A 19,052-nucleotide genomic window follows, 5' to 3' on the forward strand; every position below is an offset into this window, starting at 1 on the left:
TTTACATTATATACTGTAGATTACACTGAATTAATCCCCTGTGCATTTTGCTGCACGGACAGCAATGGAGCGTTAAAAATCTTTGTGGAATACTGGATATGACAAATGACAAAATGATGCTATGACATAGTCTTATTACCATGAGACAATGGCAAAACCGATGTCTTTCATTGGGATTCAGAGAGTCTGAACAGTGGAACAAGACATACAAATTTGATGCAAATCTTAAAACTGCTGTGGCTCAGCTGGTAGGGAGGGTCATCCTATAAGTGCATAGTTGGTGGTTTGATTCCTGGGGCCACTGGCACTTGAATGGTATCCGCTGCCATCGGTGTGAGAGTTGCTGTGAATGGATGAATGAGAGGCAAGAGATAAAAGTGCTATATAGATGCATTCCATTTACCAAGATAACCGGAAGATTACCGGAAACTAAGGTAACATTGCTTGAGTGGAAGTTATATGATACTATCCACTTAGAGCTGATTATGTTGTTTGGATTCTTATATTTCACAGAAAAATCAAAGTGATCCCCACACTATGGTTTCATATAAGTAAGGCAAGAAATAGCAGCCACAAATTCTTGACTGAAAAGTCAAGTCTGCATAAAGGTCAGCACGAACTGTAATGGTTGAGGATTTGTGATGATAAAAATGATCAGAGACAAAACCTTTTTGACATTTTAGAGACATCCACTCTCTGAAAACTGTTGAGTGAATGCTTGCTTTCGGCACATAGTGTGCAATTTTTGTGGAAGTACATAAACCATAGATGTGTAGTGATGTTGATAAATGTGTATATACAGTGCATTACAGTTAGTGAGGCTAGATTTATTTTATATGGAATGTTATTTGCCTTTTCCACTATTCAATATGCAGAAAGCCTCTGGCTATCTGGTTGCAATAATTGGAAAATTGTTCTACATGAACATTATTATAATATGGAGGCTGACCTAGACTTCATTGGCAAGGTAGCACATATAAACTAATTTAACAAAACATTTATCTTTCTGCCGTACTGCCACTATGACCATGCAGATATTTGTCATCTCAGTGTAATAAATGTTCTTCCCTTTCTCTTACCTCTCTTCTCTTTGTCTTTATTATTCTTTAATTTTCTTTTATGCCTTTTTTCCCCACCCTCTCCCTCATCCTCTATCCCCAATCTCTCTTTTACATTCTACATCATTCTGTACCTTTTCTCCCTCCCTACTCAATCGCTCATCTCTGCTCCCCTTCACCTTTCTCCATCTTCCACCCTACTTCCTGTCCCACTACCAGTATTATTGCTGTAAGAAGGAAGAGTCCGAGTCGGAGGAGGAGGAGCCAGACTTTGCCGTTACATCCCGCCTCCCGCCGGTCCATTCCAATCACAACATTGTGGCGGCGACGGCCGCCGCCTCCGCCATCCCAAATGGCCCAGCCCTTTTCTCCACCCCTCCATTGGCCAGGAAACTGACGCGTTCACAGACCTTCTGTCCATCCTGTACACACTATGAGCTGCCTTTCTACCTCCAGCCCCCTCAGCCGCAGATCCACCACCAGCCAGATGGGTTGAGGAACGGGGGTGACCGGATTAGCTACCGCAGCATCCAGCAGCAGGATCTGGACCTGCCAGTGCCTGTGAACATTTCAAACTACCGCAAACCAAACCTCGCCCGGTCGGTCACCATGAGGGACATGTTCACACGCAGCTGTAGCATCAGCACTGATGTTTAGCTGGGCGAGTTTGGAACTCAGTCTAGTTTATGCTTTAATGGATTGGGATGGCCTAGTCTGGACTGGGCTTGAGTCAGACTGTGTTTTGTCATCATCTTGACCAGTTTAATCCCCTCTAGTATGGTCTGATCTAGTCTGGCAGAATTCTTGCAGAATGGAGGACTCAGATGGCTCTCAGGACAGGATTTTAAAAGGTACTCTGCTCAGGTCCAGGACCTTACTGTACACTTGGGCCAAAATAGAAATTAAAGTATTTAAAAAATGTTAAATTATCAATAACATGAATTTCTTGGTTTGTTTTGTTTTTAATAGTTCTTTTTTAAACAACAAGAATTGAATTTGTTTTAAGATTTGATGAAATTTGTGTAGCCTAACTTCCCCAGGACTCTTCTACTCATGGCCTGAAAGACAGATGGATTCCTGCCATGTCAAAATGACATAATCGGCAGGGATTTTCTCTCTGCCATAGCTGCTACAAACAAAATATGAGTAGGAGAAGTTCACTGTTTCCCCTCTCCTATGATGGGATGATCTGTCTGTTCCTGCATCCATAGATTACAGAGATTATGAAATATCAGTCACCACCAGTGGAAAGACTACAGGAAGAAAGGGGGACATCAGGGGGGTGTTTTAGCTGTCACCCACAGACATTTTTAGAAAGACTTAATTTAGGCCATAATATTCTAACATATAAAGGGCTCACAGAAGAAGGAAATCCCTACTTGTTTTCCACATGATTCATTCATAGAGGTCTCCAGTTTGACAGAAGTGTCTGATGACAACAGTACACTACACTTCAGCAGAGATAGGTCTCTTCGTTCTTGCGGACAGGGGGGACTATAGGTGCCAAAGGGGGCTGCATTTGTGCGAGTGTGCTTGCATGCATGTGTGTGTGTGCGTGTGTGTGTGTGTGTGCGTATAACTCGATCAATTGTTATACCAGAATTCTTACGCCGTAATTAAACACAATTTTTCACCCCCATACTGAACCCAGTGGTGGGTTGCAATAATATTTTAAACATTTATTGTAATGGGTGAAGGGAGCGTACTGGTTTCCATGTGCCCTAAATTCATGTTAATGCAAAGAAAAGACCCGAGCAGATGATATGACAAACTCTAAATGGGTTTGCAGCTTTTTTGTAAATGTTTATTTTACAGATTATTGCTATAACAAAGGCTCAAGTTGTAGATGGCAGTTATAGGAGCGAAAAGTTTTTACGGCAACACTTTTAACTTTACAATGTGACATTCATCATAGTTCTCCACTGAAGTTTCAGTTTGTGGATTCTTCACTGCATTCCTTATGTTGTCTCTAATTTGTTGATATATGAATTCATGGGCTGAAGATTCATTCACCTCTGAAGGCACATCTATAAATATTTAACAGGCCATAGCATACACGGCAGTCTCTCTCTTCTCTCAACTCATTGGACTGAGGAATATTCGCTCTTGCTCTGAGGTACTCAGAGAGTTCCTTCCTGGGATTGTTTTTATTTTCTGTGCTTGGCTGGCCAGCCTGGCTCGAGGGCTGATATTCTAAATGGAGGAGCAGTGGCTGAGTTTTATGGACACGGGACACACATTTAATGAGTGAAATTATTTACAGCTTGATTTTAGAAGAGGAAATATCGGTGGACGTGCGAGGGGCTCAAAGCTGATTGGACCTGACCCCCTCGCCCTCTCTCTCTCAAAATGGATGGTAAATGCTGTTGTACCTCCTCTCTCTCTCTTTCTCTTGATTTTAACAGCAATCATGCTCATTTATTTTCCCAAAGGGTGAAACCTTGAGTGATTTTGATTAGTTTTTCCTCTTGTGACATGTGCTTTCCTGCAAATACACTAGGACATAATAGACATGCACGCACACACACACACACACACACACACACACACACACACACACACATACAAACAATGCTATGCTTTCCTTATTTTTTAAACTGAAACTATGTGACAGTTGCACAGGAAATTTAGTGCCATAAAGAATAATGAGACAAATATATTATTATTATCATTATTATTATTATTATTATTACAGGTGTATATTCAAATGCAGTGTTGCTTTTACCTTAAAGTATTTGAATTACTTGCTTTATTTTATGATCCAGCTGTTTTTTCAGACTAAGTACAGTGCAACAGAAATGTTTCTGTCCTTGTTTCTAATGTATAACTAACAGACACATTGTTGCTAATAAAATGGTGTGAAAATCTTTCTGATCTGTTTTGTTGAGTTAACATTTCTCGCAGTTCAAATTCGTATTTGAATGTTTTTGAATGACAAGCGAGGGAAGTCACTCATTCGATTCGAGTCATTTACACATTTAGAATTTGCATTGTGTACTTTTATGTCAAGTGAAGCCTTTTGATAATAACGTTTATCACATTTTATAGTAATGAGAATGCATATAGTTAGAAATTCTCTGACCATATTCCTGCTGGATGCCAAATGTTAAACAGTGGATTCAACTAAAACCGTGGTGCATCATCCTGGATTATGTTATTTAGTGAGCTGCTAAATGCAGGGTAAATATCAGCTAGATGACATATGTGCTTAGGTTGGAACACCACACCACAGACAGGACAGCCATGCAGAGAGTTGGACCATTTCCTGCTAGCAATCTTGTAGAAAATAGAGATTTATTTTTTGTCTAGACGAAAGGATTTAAAATGAGATGATTAGTTTTACTGATCAAAGCAGCGTATTACAAGTCTGTTTGGATATCTCTTTGTAAAATGACAGTCGTGTCTCATCCTAGATTGAAAACAGAAAACTACTTCTGCTTTGTTGGCTGCATATGTTGGCTATTTGTTGTTGATGAGCCAACATCCGTTCATCATCTAAACTCATAGAGGAAAATAAGTGGTATTCCCCCGTAGCAGCCAAAAGTTGTATTCTCTAAAAGCTTACAGGTGTAAATATGTCTAAGACTGAAACCAGTGAACCTACTAATATGTTTTTCTTTGGGTTTTTTTAAAAGATGAAATGTTAAAGTGAGAATTCAGTAAAGACTGTCAAACCTCTAACCACAACAACAGCAATAAAATGTGTTTGCACACAGATCCAGTCAGGCCTGAGGAGGCAAGGTGATAAAGAAGACGGCAAATATGTTTGAATGGGAAGGATAAGAAACAAGAATGGGACAGCGAGCAGATGATATCCACAATGAAAAGTCATTGTACAGCAAGGCTAAAAGATGAAAACCAGAAGCTTTATTCTGGCAATAAACTGAGTCAGAGAGGAAAGAAGAATAATACAATAAAAAAAACTGAAAACTATATCAGAGGAAATAGAGGTAGTTATTAGAAGAATGAGTCAGAGCTAATGAATGAGAAATAGCACATACCACAGAATATACAGACAGATGGAGGCGTAGAGGAGCTGATATCAAACTGAGGCCTCCCTGGCACAGGCATGAATAGCCATTTTGTGATGTAATTAATACAACAGCACTGCTTCAGCCATGAAAAACATTTCAGATTATGATTGATTCTCTTTGATGTGGATATATTCAAACTCCCACTTATTTCTACAATAATGACAAGTACTGTAACAGGGAATTACTGTCACACTATGCACAAGACAAATAGTCTGGAAATGTATTTATTTATTCTGTTTACAGTCTCCAGATTTCACACTTAATTATTGGGGGCCATTTGATTACTTTTGATTTCAAGTTCTACCATGAGGCGTTTAAAAATTCTAAGTTGCAGGAGTTAGATGAGAAGGAAGGTTCAGTGATGGTGCCTTTCTGTAACTCATTTTAAATGCTGTTTGGCAGGTTCAATGTGGGCTAGTGGCCTTCATCTGTCTATTTGCACACTTGAAGGAAAAATCTGACATTTTGTCAAAATAACATCATCTCCATTTCCTTCTGGCGGCTGTCTCTACTGTATGTTTTATTCCAGCCAAACCTAAAAAATATGTGTATTTATCTATACTGAATTGTCAATGTTTGGTTGCTTAAATATGTGAACTGCCTGACTGTTTGCATGTGTGCACTACAATAATATACATTTTTTAACGTAGGTTTTTGATGAGGTTCGTGTGCATTCCTGTATTTGTGTGAAGAAGTGCTTGCGCAAGCTGTGTGAATTATTTAGAGGCATAATCGCCTCCAGTGTAAGCAGAGCTCGTAGCATGGCCTTTAGAGGTGTATCGATGTTTTATGACATGCTTTGAGTCATCCACCTCATCTATGAACCCCACACACACACGCTCACCCTGCAGCAGATTGTGCTCACGCTCTCACACTCTGTCCATTGCATCTCTTGTGCACTCATCTTTTTCTGCTATCTCTTCCTCCTCCTCCCTTATTCTGTTGTATGTACATATGTATGTGTGTGTGTGTGTGTGTATGTGTGTGTGTGTGCCTATTTTATGGACTCTGGCCATAATTCCCCAGTGGTGGAATTTAGAGGTATAGGAGCACAGAGGAATGGCTGGGATTCCATGAATTATGAACATGATAGATAGGAGGCTTTCCAACTAACATTAGAAACCAATGCTTCCTACCTTTTCTTCTCCTTTCCTCTTTATTGTTCTGCTGTTCCAACCTTTCGCTCCCATGTCCCTTGCTCTCCTCCTGTTCAGTTTTTCCTTACACTTTTCTCACCGCCTCCTCTTCTACCTCCTTTCCAAAGTTCCTTTAGATTATCAATAGTGGAAGACAGGAGATGTGGTTATTAACCTGCTATATTATTATCCATATATGGATTCTGTGCAAAAAGCCAAATAGACAGTTGATTTAAAAGAACTGCAATGAAATTGTTGGCAGGCTTAGGACTGTAACAAGTCCAAAAAAATATAAATGTGTTGAGCATGAAAATTCATTTTGAAACAATAGATAAACTTGAGGGAATTGCCAGAGAGAGATTGCAAAAAGAATTGTCAAAGGAAACTGAGATATTAAGATTTTTGCCACTATTATAAAGGATCCTTCAATTCCCATACTGCAATTTAATAGCATCTTTCATTTGACCGTCACTGTCTGTTAAATGTCTTTATCTTTCCAACTCCATGCCCCTAGTTTTTCTGTCAAATACTTAAAGTCTCAAGTCTAACTCGCTTTTCTTACACTTCCTCCAGAGCCACAGAAGATGTTATACAGCTGTTTTCAGCAAATTCTCATGATGAGTAAACTGACTTTTATGTGCAAAATCAGTGGAGTGCCCTTTTAACTAAAGGTCCACCTACTACACTTTTTCCAGAGATTCAAACCGGATCTCATGGTCTTCCTCAGTGGACGAAGTTTGCTCAAAAAAGCCAGAAAGTAGATCTACAGTTAAGAATTTTTTTCTAAATACATGTGAACTTGGTACTCAGACAGGACTCAGTTACTAAGCAAATAAATAGTGCACATGCAACATAATGCAGCCAGTGTAGATACTAATATAGTACTCTAAAAACATAATAGTCTTTTCCCACAGAGGACACTTTGATATGTAATTGCAGAAAAAATTAATTCAGCTGCTTCAGTTTCAGGGTCCTGGCATGCTGGCTGATGGTTACACTGTCATGGCTTACATAGGACACTTGATTAATGTTATTAGTGACACCTGTGCTATACTATGACAAGCCTGCCGTATACCCATGTGTGTGCACTCTTAATTATTTGTGATTATGTTCACATGCAGCATCCAGCATCACTTATAAGCATAAACAAAGGCTGCTGCTAAATACTATAAAGATACTCGGTTCAATCAAAGGGCCAATAAAGGCAGAAACAGTAGCATCTCAACCAACAATGTTCACTGTCCAACAGAGAACAATCCTTGCTAGTACTTTAGTCTTTTATTTCTGTAATCCTAAAAGACCCCTCACCACCAATATATGGACATTAACCAGATGGCCAAAAATAAACAGGCAGTAGCTTTGAGAGGTTGGTAACACATCACAAAGAGCACTTGTGATCAGACTCAGACTATAGTCAAAAGTACAACCAACACCACAAACAGACTTCTCTGTTACACTCATTAGCAGTAACAACAGCTGATGTATTTGCTGTGACATTGTGAAAATCATTATTGCAAGTGTTTCCCTCTCATTGCTGTGTCAGAGATGGGTAGAAATAGCCATCCTCCACAAATCTCTCCCTCCTCTCACACACATGACTGCGTCCAGGAGCCATTAGCGGCCAGTGTGTGTAATCTTGCGATTTCTAAAAGGAGAAAAGGCCATGCATCCTGTCTGAATTTTTCATTCACCACCCTCTCTGTCTCTGTATAACAACTGATAAATAAGCAATGAAATCCTGAGGACATGACGCAGAATGGGCTTGATTTTATGTCCTCCACACCCCAACACCAACCCTAGACATACATTTTGTCTGCGTCTCTCCCTGCCTGTCTCACCCTCTTCTTTTCTCTATGAAGCCTGTCTGTCTCCTCCGCACTCATCCTGTTTTTTCTGTGTTTTAAGAGCTAAATCTTTCCCCTTCCTTTGGTACTTGTCCAGTGAACCGTACTGAGATGTTGTGGAAAAGTGTCTGTGTGTGTCTGTTTCTGTGTGTGTTTTGGTGGACTGAACACGACCTTTGCTTTGTTAATCCACCACCGATTTAGATTTAGAGCCCTGGTGGCTTTGAATCAGTCTAAGAGGCAGCTTGGTTGGTGAGGAGTCCAGAGTGGCTTCAGTTTAGATTAAAAACATGAATATATGGCACAACATCACACTCTAATTATGCAAAATTCTTCTCAGTCAAGAAGTGTGTGGGTTGTTTCAGACAGTGAGAAAAAAGGAGAGAGTGAAAGAGAGGTAGTCTAAGTGTTGAGAGAGGGAATCAAGTGAGAGATGAAATCAGAAATGTATGAAAGTTAATATAAGCGTGACATTGTCGCCATCTAGTGGTCAAATAGGGACAGTTGCTTTGTTTACACATTCCAGTCACACATAAGGTTAATTCATTTCAATAACACTCCAAACTGAGACAGTCAAATTAGCTAATTTAAAACTTGGATGAGAGTAAAACTTATATATATCACTCCTTGGTTCTCCGTGACATTGTTTGATGCTATATTTGGAGACACCCCTTCGCAATGTCCATAGTTGATTAAGAATAGATCATTTCCCACCTTTTATCCAATTATGGTGAAACCTCATAGATTCTATAATTTTTTATGTTGCGACTTTAATCAATTTTGTTGTCAAAATACCGTTACTCACTTTCTAGGACCTTGACTCCTATTTACAGTGTATTTATATCATTGTTTGAAGGACCTATTAGATCAAAAAGTGCATACTAACTACCCCGAAGCTACAGAAAATGTAGTAACTACAGTGACATAACTTTAGTGACATGATGAATTCACTTGGCATGACAAAAATCTTTTTTTTTTTTGCTCTGTTTTGCTGACCACTCTCTCCATGTGCTTAAGTCCAAGATAGATTGAGTAATGTGAACTATTCTTTCTTAATTTGTGATCACATAATTACTTTTGCTTATTTATTACCTAGATAAAGTGGGTGGCTCATTTTACCCACTGGCTCTATTTACCCCGTTCTCCCTTACGTTTTATATTCAACCCATGTGCAGAGTATCACATGTAAAACCAAAATAAAGCCATAATAATTATTAATATTTTGAGAAACATCTAATAAGCAAATGCCTTATAATCTCCAAAAACTCCCACGTCGAGACGAGAGGAGCAGTTGTGAATCAAAATCGCCAGTCACACGGCTGTTACCACGGTTACCAAAATGTACCCAAGTCCTGCCTCTCGCTTTCAAGAACCAATCAGGTTTCAGTGTGAGACTGTTTACCATCCGCCGCGAACTGCAAACTTCCTACTTTTCTCTGTGTTCAAATGCTGTACTTAATGCATCAAATTAACACTAACACACGCACTATTTATTAAAGTTGAAGGCAATATGAACACAGAGCAGCCCGCTGAACCCCACCGTAGTCCAAGTAATTGTCTAGCTTCGACGCCGGACGTGAATAGCTTGAAGAAAGGAGCACTGAAAAGGTAACGCTAACTGAACAGTTAAGCTAGCTTAAATATTAATGCATTTCTTGTTTCCTGGCCGATGATCACAAACTGTTATTACCCACTTTTTCAGCTTATGTCTTCAGTCTTTGCATCAAACAAACAAATCACCTACCTTTTCACCTCCAAGTCGAGTTTCCTCTTTCCATTTATTCTGCTCAAGTTGCGTGAATGTGAATGCAGTGCGAACACAACAGTATCTGAGTAATCCTTGGTTGATTGCACTAATTATTATTTAGCCATGGCTAGGACACTGACGGACACTTCAACTGTGTGTTTGCAGGAGCTGTAATTAAATTAACTTAAAACATAAATGATGTGATTTGTTTGTTACAACTAGTTGGAGAATTTCTCAATGCCAATGCAGGAAATGTGCACTCTTGTTGTAACCCTGTTGTTGTTTTCTTTTAATGTACACACTAGGGATGTAACTAACGATAATTTTCATTATCGATTAATCTGACCATTACATTCTCGATTAATCATTTCATCTATTAAAATGTCAGAAAATAGAGAAAAATGTCCATCACAGTTTCCTGAAGCCCAAGGTGACATCTTCAAATTGGTTATTTTGTTTCACCAACAGCCCAAAACCTTAAGATATTCTGTTCACTATCACATAAGATAAAGAAACGCTGCAAATCCTCTCAACCCAGATGCTGGAAGTGGGAAATTTTGCTTGAAAAATGTCTTAAATGGTTTATCGATTATCAAAATAGTTGCCAATGAGTTTTCTGTCAATTGACTAATCAATTTACCAGCAAATCATTGCAGCCCTAGCACACACAGACACTTTAGTGTCTTTAAACATTTCTCATCAAGTGAAACATGTCATGCCTTCAACAATAGTTTCCCCACTTTTCTCTCCCTAGAACTCCATTCTCAAAGTTTAAGAAAGTACACTCCAACTTCAAATCACCCGTAAGTACACCCCCCCTCTCTATCTGTAACACATACACATTAATCCTGTATGTAGTGCCACATGAACATTACGATATCATGGCTGTCTGTTTTGCACTTGACAGCTTCAAGTAACAGAGATTGCTAAAGTTAGCCCTGAAGAGGAGGTGGCAGAGCTAGAGAGGAGTCGAGAGAAGCTGGACGCAGAGATAGCACAGCTGGAGGCTGAGTGAGTACAGCTGTGTGTGTGTTTGTCTTTCTGTATTTCTGTCTTTGAGGTCCAGTGGTATGGGTTGAGGTTAAGCATGTAGTGTTGATGATTCAGTTTAGGATTAGGGGACAATGAATCACTAGTGATGAGCCCCATAGTTTTGTCAGTATTACTGTTATTTGCCTCTTTTTGAGATGTTTATAATTTAGTATGTGTGTGTTGTACTGTATATGAGCATTTGCACATATCTGCTTTTGTGTGAGACCAGTTGTGTTTCTCCAGGGGCTACAGAGTGGAGGAGCTGGAGCATCATATTGATATGCTGCATGAATATAATGACATCAAAGACATTGGACAGTCACTCCTGGGCCGTATCGGTAAGAGAAATGCTCATATAGACCGGAGATCAATCCTATTTAGTGGCATTTAAAAGTGCACTTTAATATTAAGTTCCACATTCCACAACAAATATATACACAGGTGAATATTAAGGCCTCTCTTTGCTACCATATACAGTAAAAAATAAATGAGTTAGACCTCTAAACATATCAGAATTTCAATTTAAACTGAATGAACTGAGCTGTAAAAAGAATGACAGGTTCGATGATAGATACTGGAAAGTGATAAAGTAATATAATAGTGATTAATGGTTTTTAATGTGTTAGCCCTTGTGCACATTCTCTACAGCACTGATCACCAATAAAGGTTGTTCAACAACCAGCTTTTTTTTGCACTAATCTGGATCCTAAACATGCACAGCTTTTGATCAGTCAAGGTTGCTGCGGTCACAGCGACTTTGCATGATGGGAATTTACTAAAGCTTACACATAGTGTAGTGTTTCTTAATCAATTTTCATTCCTAGCTGTTTCGGTGTGATTCATCCAACCCTAACTGCGAACTTCCACTCCTTTAACCCAGTTCTTTTGATTAGATCAATACAATGTCATTCTAACGCTAGTGCACAGTCACATGGAGGCTGTGGGAATGAGTTTAATTTTTCCTCTAAGTGGCCTGAGGTGTAGAAAATTAATGGTATGAAAGCAATGTGAAGCAACCATAGTTTACATATAATACTCGACTTGTCCTCTTATCCTGGCAGCCATTTATAGGATGCTTCCTCTCCTTTTTAGCTTTTGCCTTTTTTTGTATCCATGACAGATGAAGTCTTGATGCAGTTACGAATGATTCTCAACTATTTCCTCTTGAGCTCTCCACACCAAAAATAAGAGTGTTGCAAGATGACAGCTGACCAAAACTGAATGAGTTGTCAGTCTGTCTATATGACTCATGTTTGCACCTCTTGGCTCATTCATAATAAGGCAGTGTGAACCCTGAACAGACTGGATGAGACATACAACAATATGTTTTTCTCTGGTGTTATTTGGACCAAAGAATGTAAGCTATTTAAAGATCACATCCTGATCTGTGATCACATCCTTAAACTACTTAAATGACTCAGAATAATATAAATAGACAAAATAAGATTTATTATCACATACAATAGGGCTGCAACTAACAATTATTTTCATTGTCGATTAATCAATTAATTGTTTGGCATCTTAAAATGTCTTGTTTTGTTTGGCCAACAGCTCAAAACCCAAAGGAAATCAGATTATCATCATGTTTGACAAAGACAGTCATTAAATCATCACATTTGAGAAGCTGAAACCAGCAAATAATTTGCATTTTTACTTTAAAAATGACTAAAACGATAATGCATCCATTCATCCATTTTTCACCGCTTATCAGGGACCGGGTCACGGTGGCATCAGACTGAGTGGAGATTAATAATCGACTAGTCATCGCAGCTCTAATATACAGATGTTGTCACAGTCTAGTAGTTTTTAGGAACTCTGCTGTACAGCATTAAAATAATATGACTCTCAGTGTGGAAAATGAATGGGATCATATTTCCAAAACCTGATATTGCTGCCAAAACTAGGATTATTGCCCTTATCCTTAGTGATAAAATTATTTTTAACCAATATTGTTAATAAAAGCAAAAAATGTTTACTGATCATGTATTTTATATGATAAGGTACTGCAGCTGTAGCCTGTATGAATAATGTGAACTGAAGTTGAAAATGTGTCTTTGTCACATTACAACATATTCAGTGTTTCTCCTAGGTTGATTTCATTTTTCCAGCAGTTTGGGAAACAATAGACGAGACTTCTCTTGGTCTTGAGAAGCTGCAGCATTTATCAAATGACACACTGTAGCCTGTACTGTACATTTACTGCCAGACTGACTGACAACTTATCGCTAATCTTTTCCTCTGCTCCGCTCGCATTCACCTTCACTTTTCTGCCGCTCGCTCAACCACACACTCACAAAGCGCACACATCACACGCTCTCCTATTCTTTAACGGAGCTACGCTACTCTTATAACAGTACCTTTCACATAGATGTCCTTTGAAGAATGAGGAGAGGGAGGATTCTGGGATTTGATGCACTAGTCAATGACTCAAAACTATTTCACAATAATGAGTGTTATCGTGCTCGCTCTGTGTGCGAGTGAAAATCATTAGTAACCCATTGATATTAATGATCATGTGAAATTTTAGCAGCGGCGCTCATAATTTTGCAGGAGTGGTGTGCCGCTGCAGAATAAATACTGTATAGGAGAAACACTGATATTAAAATTTGTTTGTTGATCTGTTGAGATTCAAGTTGTTCTACAGCTGGCCATCAGAGGGCAACAGAGTGGTGTCTCTACCAAGACTAATTTGAATCAAAAGCCAAGCCAATTCTCGCATTCAACTTTATATTGTATTTAATTGTACAGCACTGGTTATGTTTGCATTAGATTGTATTGGCCTGCCTATAAAACACTGAATCCCTTTAGGCCTTACAGAAAAAATGTCTTTGGTTGAAGTGTTATTTGAGCCAGCTGAGTTACATGATTCATCATATCATCCAACTTAAATTACAAGAAGCCACTTAAAGTCCCTAATTTTCTGTGTCACTGTCATATATTGGCATTGTTGCCATATTTCATTTGATGACACTTTTTTCTTAAATTGCAATGCTATGTTTAGTAATCTCCTTACTCAAATCATTGATCTGAAACCAGCCACTACAACATAGCAAGCCCCCTCACTTTCCTTTCTCAGAGAGATCAAAAGTCATGTTGGAATTTCACTTCCTTCCTACAACTTTTAACATGATTCCCATGACACTACATGCCACTTTGTGTGGGTTGTAAATCAGTAAAATAGTGACACATGTACTGGGAGCAAACCAGTATGAGGAAATAGGCTACGATTAGTGAATAACTGTTGTAAATGTGTGCATCTTTACAGTAAATGTTTGTGTGCATAAGGTTGAGGAAGTGTGGAGAAGTTCAAGCCTTTCACACTGTTAAGAAAGTTTTGGTGAATCACAGCCAAGTCACATTATGGTCTGTGTGTGTGTGTCATAACAAACATGACTTTTCACCTACTTTTATATGCACATGCTTGTGTGTGTGATGTCGCATAAAATCTGGACATCAATTTAGTCTACTTATCTTTGACACATTTTATGTTATACCATTATTGTTGATTTCAGTCGGTTTTTATTTATTTTTAGGACCAACACATTCCTCGATGCTCTAATATCACTTCTTACCCACTTCTATGTTACTCCATGAAGAAAAACTCTCATTTTAGATGAAACTGTGATGTAAAAACTCGCTATGTCTTTAACATCTCTCAGATTATCATCCTGACAGTGGAAAGTCAGGATGATAATGACCTCTTAGTGAATAGAGATGGCGTTTCCCCTCTGAGACAATGGCAGTCTTTCACATCACTTACACACATACACGGTCACAATCTCCGTCTGTCATACAAGACACACACACACTTACACACACTGTCAAATACAAACACACATCATCCTCTCTTTCTCTCTTCCTGCTCGCTCTCTCACACTTTCTCTCAAACACACACTTTCACAAAGAGTCTACACTTGAACACTGAGTTGCTGTGTATTGTACTGTATGCTGTTTTTCTGAGAGGGAGGAGATGGGTGGGCAGGCTGTAAAGTGAGAGGAGACAAGAGGAGATGCCCTGCAGTACCCTCTAAAGACAATGTCCTTTTGTCTCTCGCCATGTCTGTCTGTCTGTCTGTTGGTCAGGGTTAAGGTCATTGTCATGTCTCCTAAGAAATGTCCTTTCTGACTTTCTAGTCATTCAAATACTCAAATTTTGACCAGTTCACAGCTATTTATATAACCTCTGAGTTTTACAAATGAGAAATTGTATTTAATTTTATTGCTCTTTGTCCTCACTGTGGGACAGCAGGAAACCTGCTGGAAAACAGTTTCTAAACTGTGTCAGGCCCACAGCTGGCAGTGTTTTTCATTACTCTGCTGTGTTTCTTGCTAAAAAAAAAAAAAAATTAAGATGAGCTGAAATGAAAATTTACCCTGAAACAGAGTTTGCCATCGTTATTGATAGTCTGTCAATATGATCAATCGTATTGTTGAAATGGCAAAATAAGAATTAGACTGATTTAGGTTGATTTTGTGGATTTGGCGATAAAATGAACAAACATGAAAAACAAACATACTGTCTTTTGTATATACAGTGGAAGTATTCATTCTTCATTCTTTCCTCATTCCACCAGCTTTGGTCAGAAGTTGTTGATTATTGTCATTTGCTCTTGAAAGATTCCTTTGCTTGTAGTCAACAGTGTTATTCCTGGATTTATTTACATTTTTCCGTTTTGAGAAATTTTCATTCAAAATTCATTCAACAGTTAAGTCTGAAGTTAGCATATTATTTAAGTACAGTACTTTCTCAAATGAAATCGCATGAAATGTCAGTGAACGAAAATATGTACAAAACTTTGTAATGCAACAAAGTCTTGAGCGTTGCCCCGCAGGAGGAGATGATTGACTAAACCACATCAAAACAATGAACGTCTCTGTAGCTCCAGGCCTTCAAACCCCCCTGCCAACAGCACTGCATGTACATACCCTCACGGAATGAGAATAATGTGCATAACATATAAGAGAAACAGTTTCATCACTTGAGGGCTCAGTTATTGCTTATTATTATCAAGGCCAGTAAGAAGACCAAGTGAAGATGTACAGTATATGAGTGAGAGAAAGACGGAGTGTAAATCTAAGTTCTTGATTCAAAATTTCTCAATCTAGCCAGATAACATTGAAATAATTGTTTAGAATAAAATGTAATTTGCAGTTTTGATAATCTGTTATTTATCTAATTTCTTTATCAAGAAAAAAATACCACAATTTCTCCCTCTTCTCTACTGTCTGCTTCACATTACTTACTGTATGTTTTAATATTTTATGTCTCTAACTGTTGGTCAAATAGAGTTAAAAAAAAAAAAAAAAATAAGATATCAGTTTTAGTTGTGATCAATTGTGATGGGTTTGTGTCATTACTTTTTATATTATGATAGACAAATTATTGATCTAAATAGTCCACACATGAACTGATAATAAAACCGCTGACTGCGCATTAACATACTAGAAATGCTACGGCTTTGTCAGCCCTGTATATACATGTGTTTCCTACACAACACTGTACAAGCCAACTGGTCTCTGTATCAGGCTCAGCCTGGCACAACTCAGCATGGCTTGATTCTGTATAATGCAAAAGAGCCAGAGATCAAGCTAGTGGGCGTAATTTGTCAGATATGCTAGAATTTATATAAACTGATGTTAAGTTTATGGGAAAAACTTTTTAAAAAGCTGATTTTATATTCTTAGTTGCATTGTGACAATGAAAACAATGGCGATGGATATGACAAAAGGTCTGGTTTAGTTTTTAATAGTTGTTAAAGTTACTGTGTAAAATCTTTTCACCAAGTACAAGCCTTGTGTTTAAAGTCATTCATTTGTTTAGTACTGTGATGTTGGTCTGTTCAGTGTTTTGTAGATTGTTTGAAAAGAAGACTAGAGGGAGTTGACCCTGTAATCTGCTGAAGGGGCCTAACCCCTACTTTGCTATGTCTTGCAGCTGCTCTGAGGGGGACCACCACACGAGATCTCTACAGCCACTTTGGTCTGGAACTGGAAGACTGAAAAAAAAAGACTGGGAAAAAAGTATGAAAGTACAGTGATGAGAATGGTTCCCAAGGCGAGAGAGGCATAAAGAAAACACCAAAGAACTTTGACATGAGTGTGGATTCGCACTAAAGATGTGCCTGGAGGAACGGTCTTAACCTCAGCCAGTCACTACTGGCTCATTTACAGATAGGTTTGCCCATGTTCTCAGTGATCCTGTTTTCACCTCTTTACAGAGAGAGATTTGAATAGTGGCAATAAGCATGAAAAGAGAATGATATCATGCCTGTCGGCCCAGCAGGCAGGCATGATGTCATACCATCTACTCAAATGGTTGACTTAAGGCTGTGAAAGAAAACGAAATGTTTATATGATTTCTCTCTAGCTCACCTCGGTTGTGCAAGAATATAAATGCTATTGAGACACTCCCAACTTTGGTGTTTTGTGTTGACATTTGAGCTTATATTGGTATGTTATTTACAGAAAAAGGGACAAATGAAAGTGTAACATAAAATATATTAGTTCCTAGTATATTATGCTTTGTACACTGACAATAAAATGTCATAAATTTGAAAAAATTCAGTCAGGTTTTCATTCAGCACACAGCACTGAAACAGGTCTACTCAGGGTTGTGAATGACCTGCTGATGGCAGCTGATACATGGTCCCCTTCACTCCTGATTCTCCTTGACCTGAGTGCTACATTTGACACAGTGGATCACACTATCCTCTTAGAGCGCCTCCACACCAGAATTGGTCTGTCAGACTCTGCACTTAGTGATTTTACTCCTACATTTCTGGTAGGACTGAGTATGTCTCACTGGGAGGATGCAGGTCTAGATCGCTCCCCGTCACCTGTGCTGTTCCGTAAGGGTCGGTTCTCGGCCCCATCCTGTTTACCCTCTAGATACTCCCTCGTGGACGTGTCATCAGCAGACATGAGATGTCTTTTCATTGCTATGCTGATGATACCCAGCTGTACATCAAAACTGCTCCAAGCCCTTCTGCAGCCATGTCATGTCTCAGCACCTGTCTTGAGGAGACAAAGGACTGGATGAGCACAAATTTCCTCCAGTTAAACAGCAGCAAAACTGAAGCTCACTTTATACCTCATCTCACCTTTGACAGCCATGACATCCCCCTTTCCTCCTCAGTCACTAATCTGGGTGTTTGACCCTCAGCTGACTTTTGGTGACTATATAAGACATCTATGCAAAACATTTTTCTACAATTCCAAAAACATCTCTCCACCTACACATAATTCCACATAACTTCACCCCTCTCTAACCCTGTCAGATGCAGAGAAACCTGTCTCGGCCTTTATCTCTTTCAAGACTGGACTACTGCAGTGTGCTCTTCACAGGGATCCCTTGCATCCAGAAGTCACAGTACATTCAGAGCAGTGCTGCCAGGATCTGATGAGAGTGCAAAAACACAAACATGTAACATCAATTCTGGTTTCAACGGATATGCGGCTCCCTATCTACAGGAACTGATCACACCACAAACCTCCACTCAAACCTTCAGAAGTTCCATAGCATGGGAGCCTTTTGCTCTACTGCACCATGCTTGTGAAACAGCCTTCCTAACCATTTGAGGGCAGCACAGACCCTAGACTCTTTTTTTTTTTTTTTTAAAAGGTCTAAAAACCTTTCTATTCAGGAAGGCTTTTTAATCTTAACTCTATTATTCTCTTTGTTGCTTGTTCTGTGTTATTAATACTGTAGCACTTCGAGTTGAGTTCACTATGAATAAAAACTGCGGTACTAATTAAATGTATTATTATTATTATTATTATTATAAATGAGGCACTCAGACCAGTATGTTCCTATTTGCTATATCACCTCTAATCCCACTAGGAAAACTGGTTAAGTACCCATATTTAGCATCTATAAGCAGTATATAAACATTTAATAAATGGCTTATATGATACTGCTATAAGCAGATATGAGGACATTTCTAAGTGTTTATTAAAGGCATACTATGTGGGATTGTCGGTTGGTGTTTGTAAACGCAACATTCAAAGTTGGCCCCTCCTCCTCGGCCCAACAGCACCAGAGCGAGAGAGAGAGCAGAGAGGGCAGTGGTCAAGCGAGCTAAAGAGTGAATGGAGAGAGGGAGTGGCAGTAGCGAGAACAAAGTAGTGAATCAGATAAATAAAATGTTATTTTAAAGCATTGTTGGATTTTATGTGAATGCAGAGCTTCACCCTGTCTGCTG

General features: G+C 38.9%; 2 protein-coding genes and 1 long non-coding RNA gene across 3 annotated transcripts in view; 2 read left to right on the top strand and 1 right to left on the bottom strand.

Annotated features, from left to right (window-relative positions):
• Nucleotides 1–3,909, top strand: part of fam163ba (family with sequence similarity 163 member B, genome duplicate a) — a 30,547-nt gene extending 26,638 nt beyond the window's left edge. The window contains exon 3 of the mRNA XM_044334481.1: nt 1,278–3,909. Coding sequence (XP_044190416.1) covers nt 1,278–1,715 — 438 coding nt within the window. The 3' untranslated portion in view covers nt 1,716–3,909. The remainder of the gene's footprint in view (nt 1–1,277) is intronic.
• On the bottom strand, nt 47–10,081 carry LOC122968940. The gene is made up of 3 exons (XR_006398914.1): nt 9,817–10,081; nt 6,229–6,359; nt 47–343 (listed from the first exon to the last, which is right to left on the bottom strand). It is a non-coding gene; the product is annotated as an uncharacterized LOC122968940 (long non-coding RNA).
• On the top strand, nt 9,449–17,411 carry swi5 (SWI5 homologous recombination repair protein). The gene is made up of 5 exons (XM_044334482.1): nt 9,449–9,680; nt 10,574–10,622; nt 10,727–10,830; nt 11,095–11,189; nt 16,787–17,411. The coding sequence occupies exons 1-5, from the start codon at nt 9,583–9,585 to the stop codon at nt 16,849–16,851; spliced, it is 411 nt and encodes a 136-aa protein (XP_044190417.1). The 5' UTR covers nt 9,449–9,582; the 3' UTR covers nt 16,852–17,411.
• The last annotated feature ends 1,641 nt before the right edge of the window (nt 17,412–19,052 follow it).

The sequence above is a fragment of the Thunnus albacares genome, chromosome 18 (assembly GCF_914725855.1).
Source record: "Thunnus albacares chromosome 18, fThuAlb1.1, whole genome shotgun sequence".
NCBI lineage: Eukaryota > Metazoa > Chordata > Actinopteri > Scombriformes > Scombridae > Thunnus > Thunnus albacares.

Bases quoted from the DNA above. Each gene is read 5' to 3' on its own strand.
- swi5 (XM_044334482.1), top strand. From the start codon at position 9,583: ATGAACACAGAGCAGCCCGCTGAACCCCACCGTAGTCCAAGTAATTGT. The intron at 9,681-10,573 runs GTAACGCTAACT...TTCTCTCCCTAG, and splicing joins AAGAAAGGAGCACTGAAAAG to AACTCCATTCTCAAAGTTTA. The intron at 10,831-11,094 runs GTGAGTACAGCT...GTGTTTCTCCAG, and splicing joins ATAGCACAGCTGGAGGCTGA to GGGCTACAGAGTGGAGGAGC.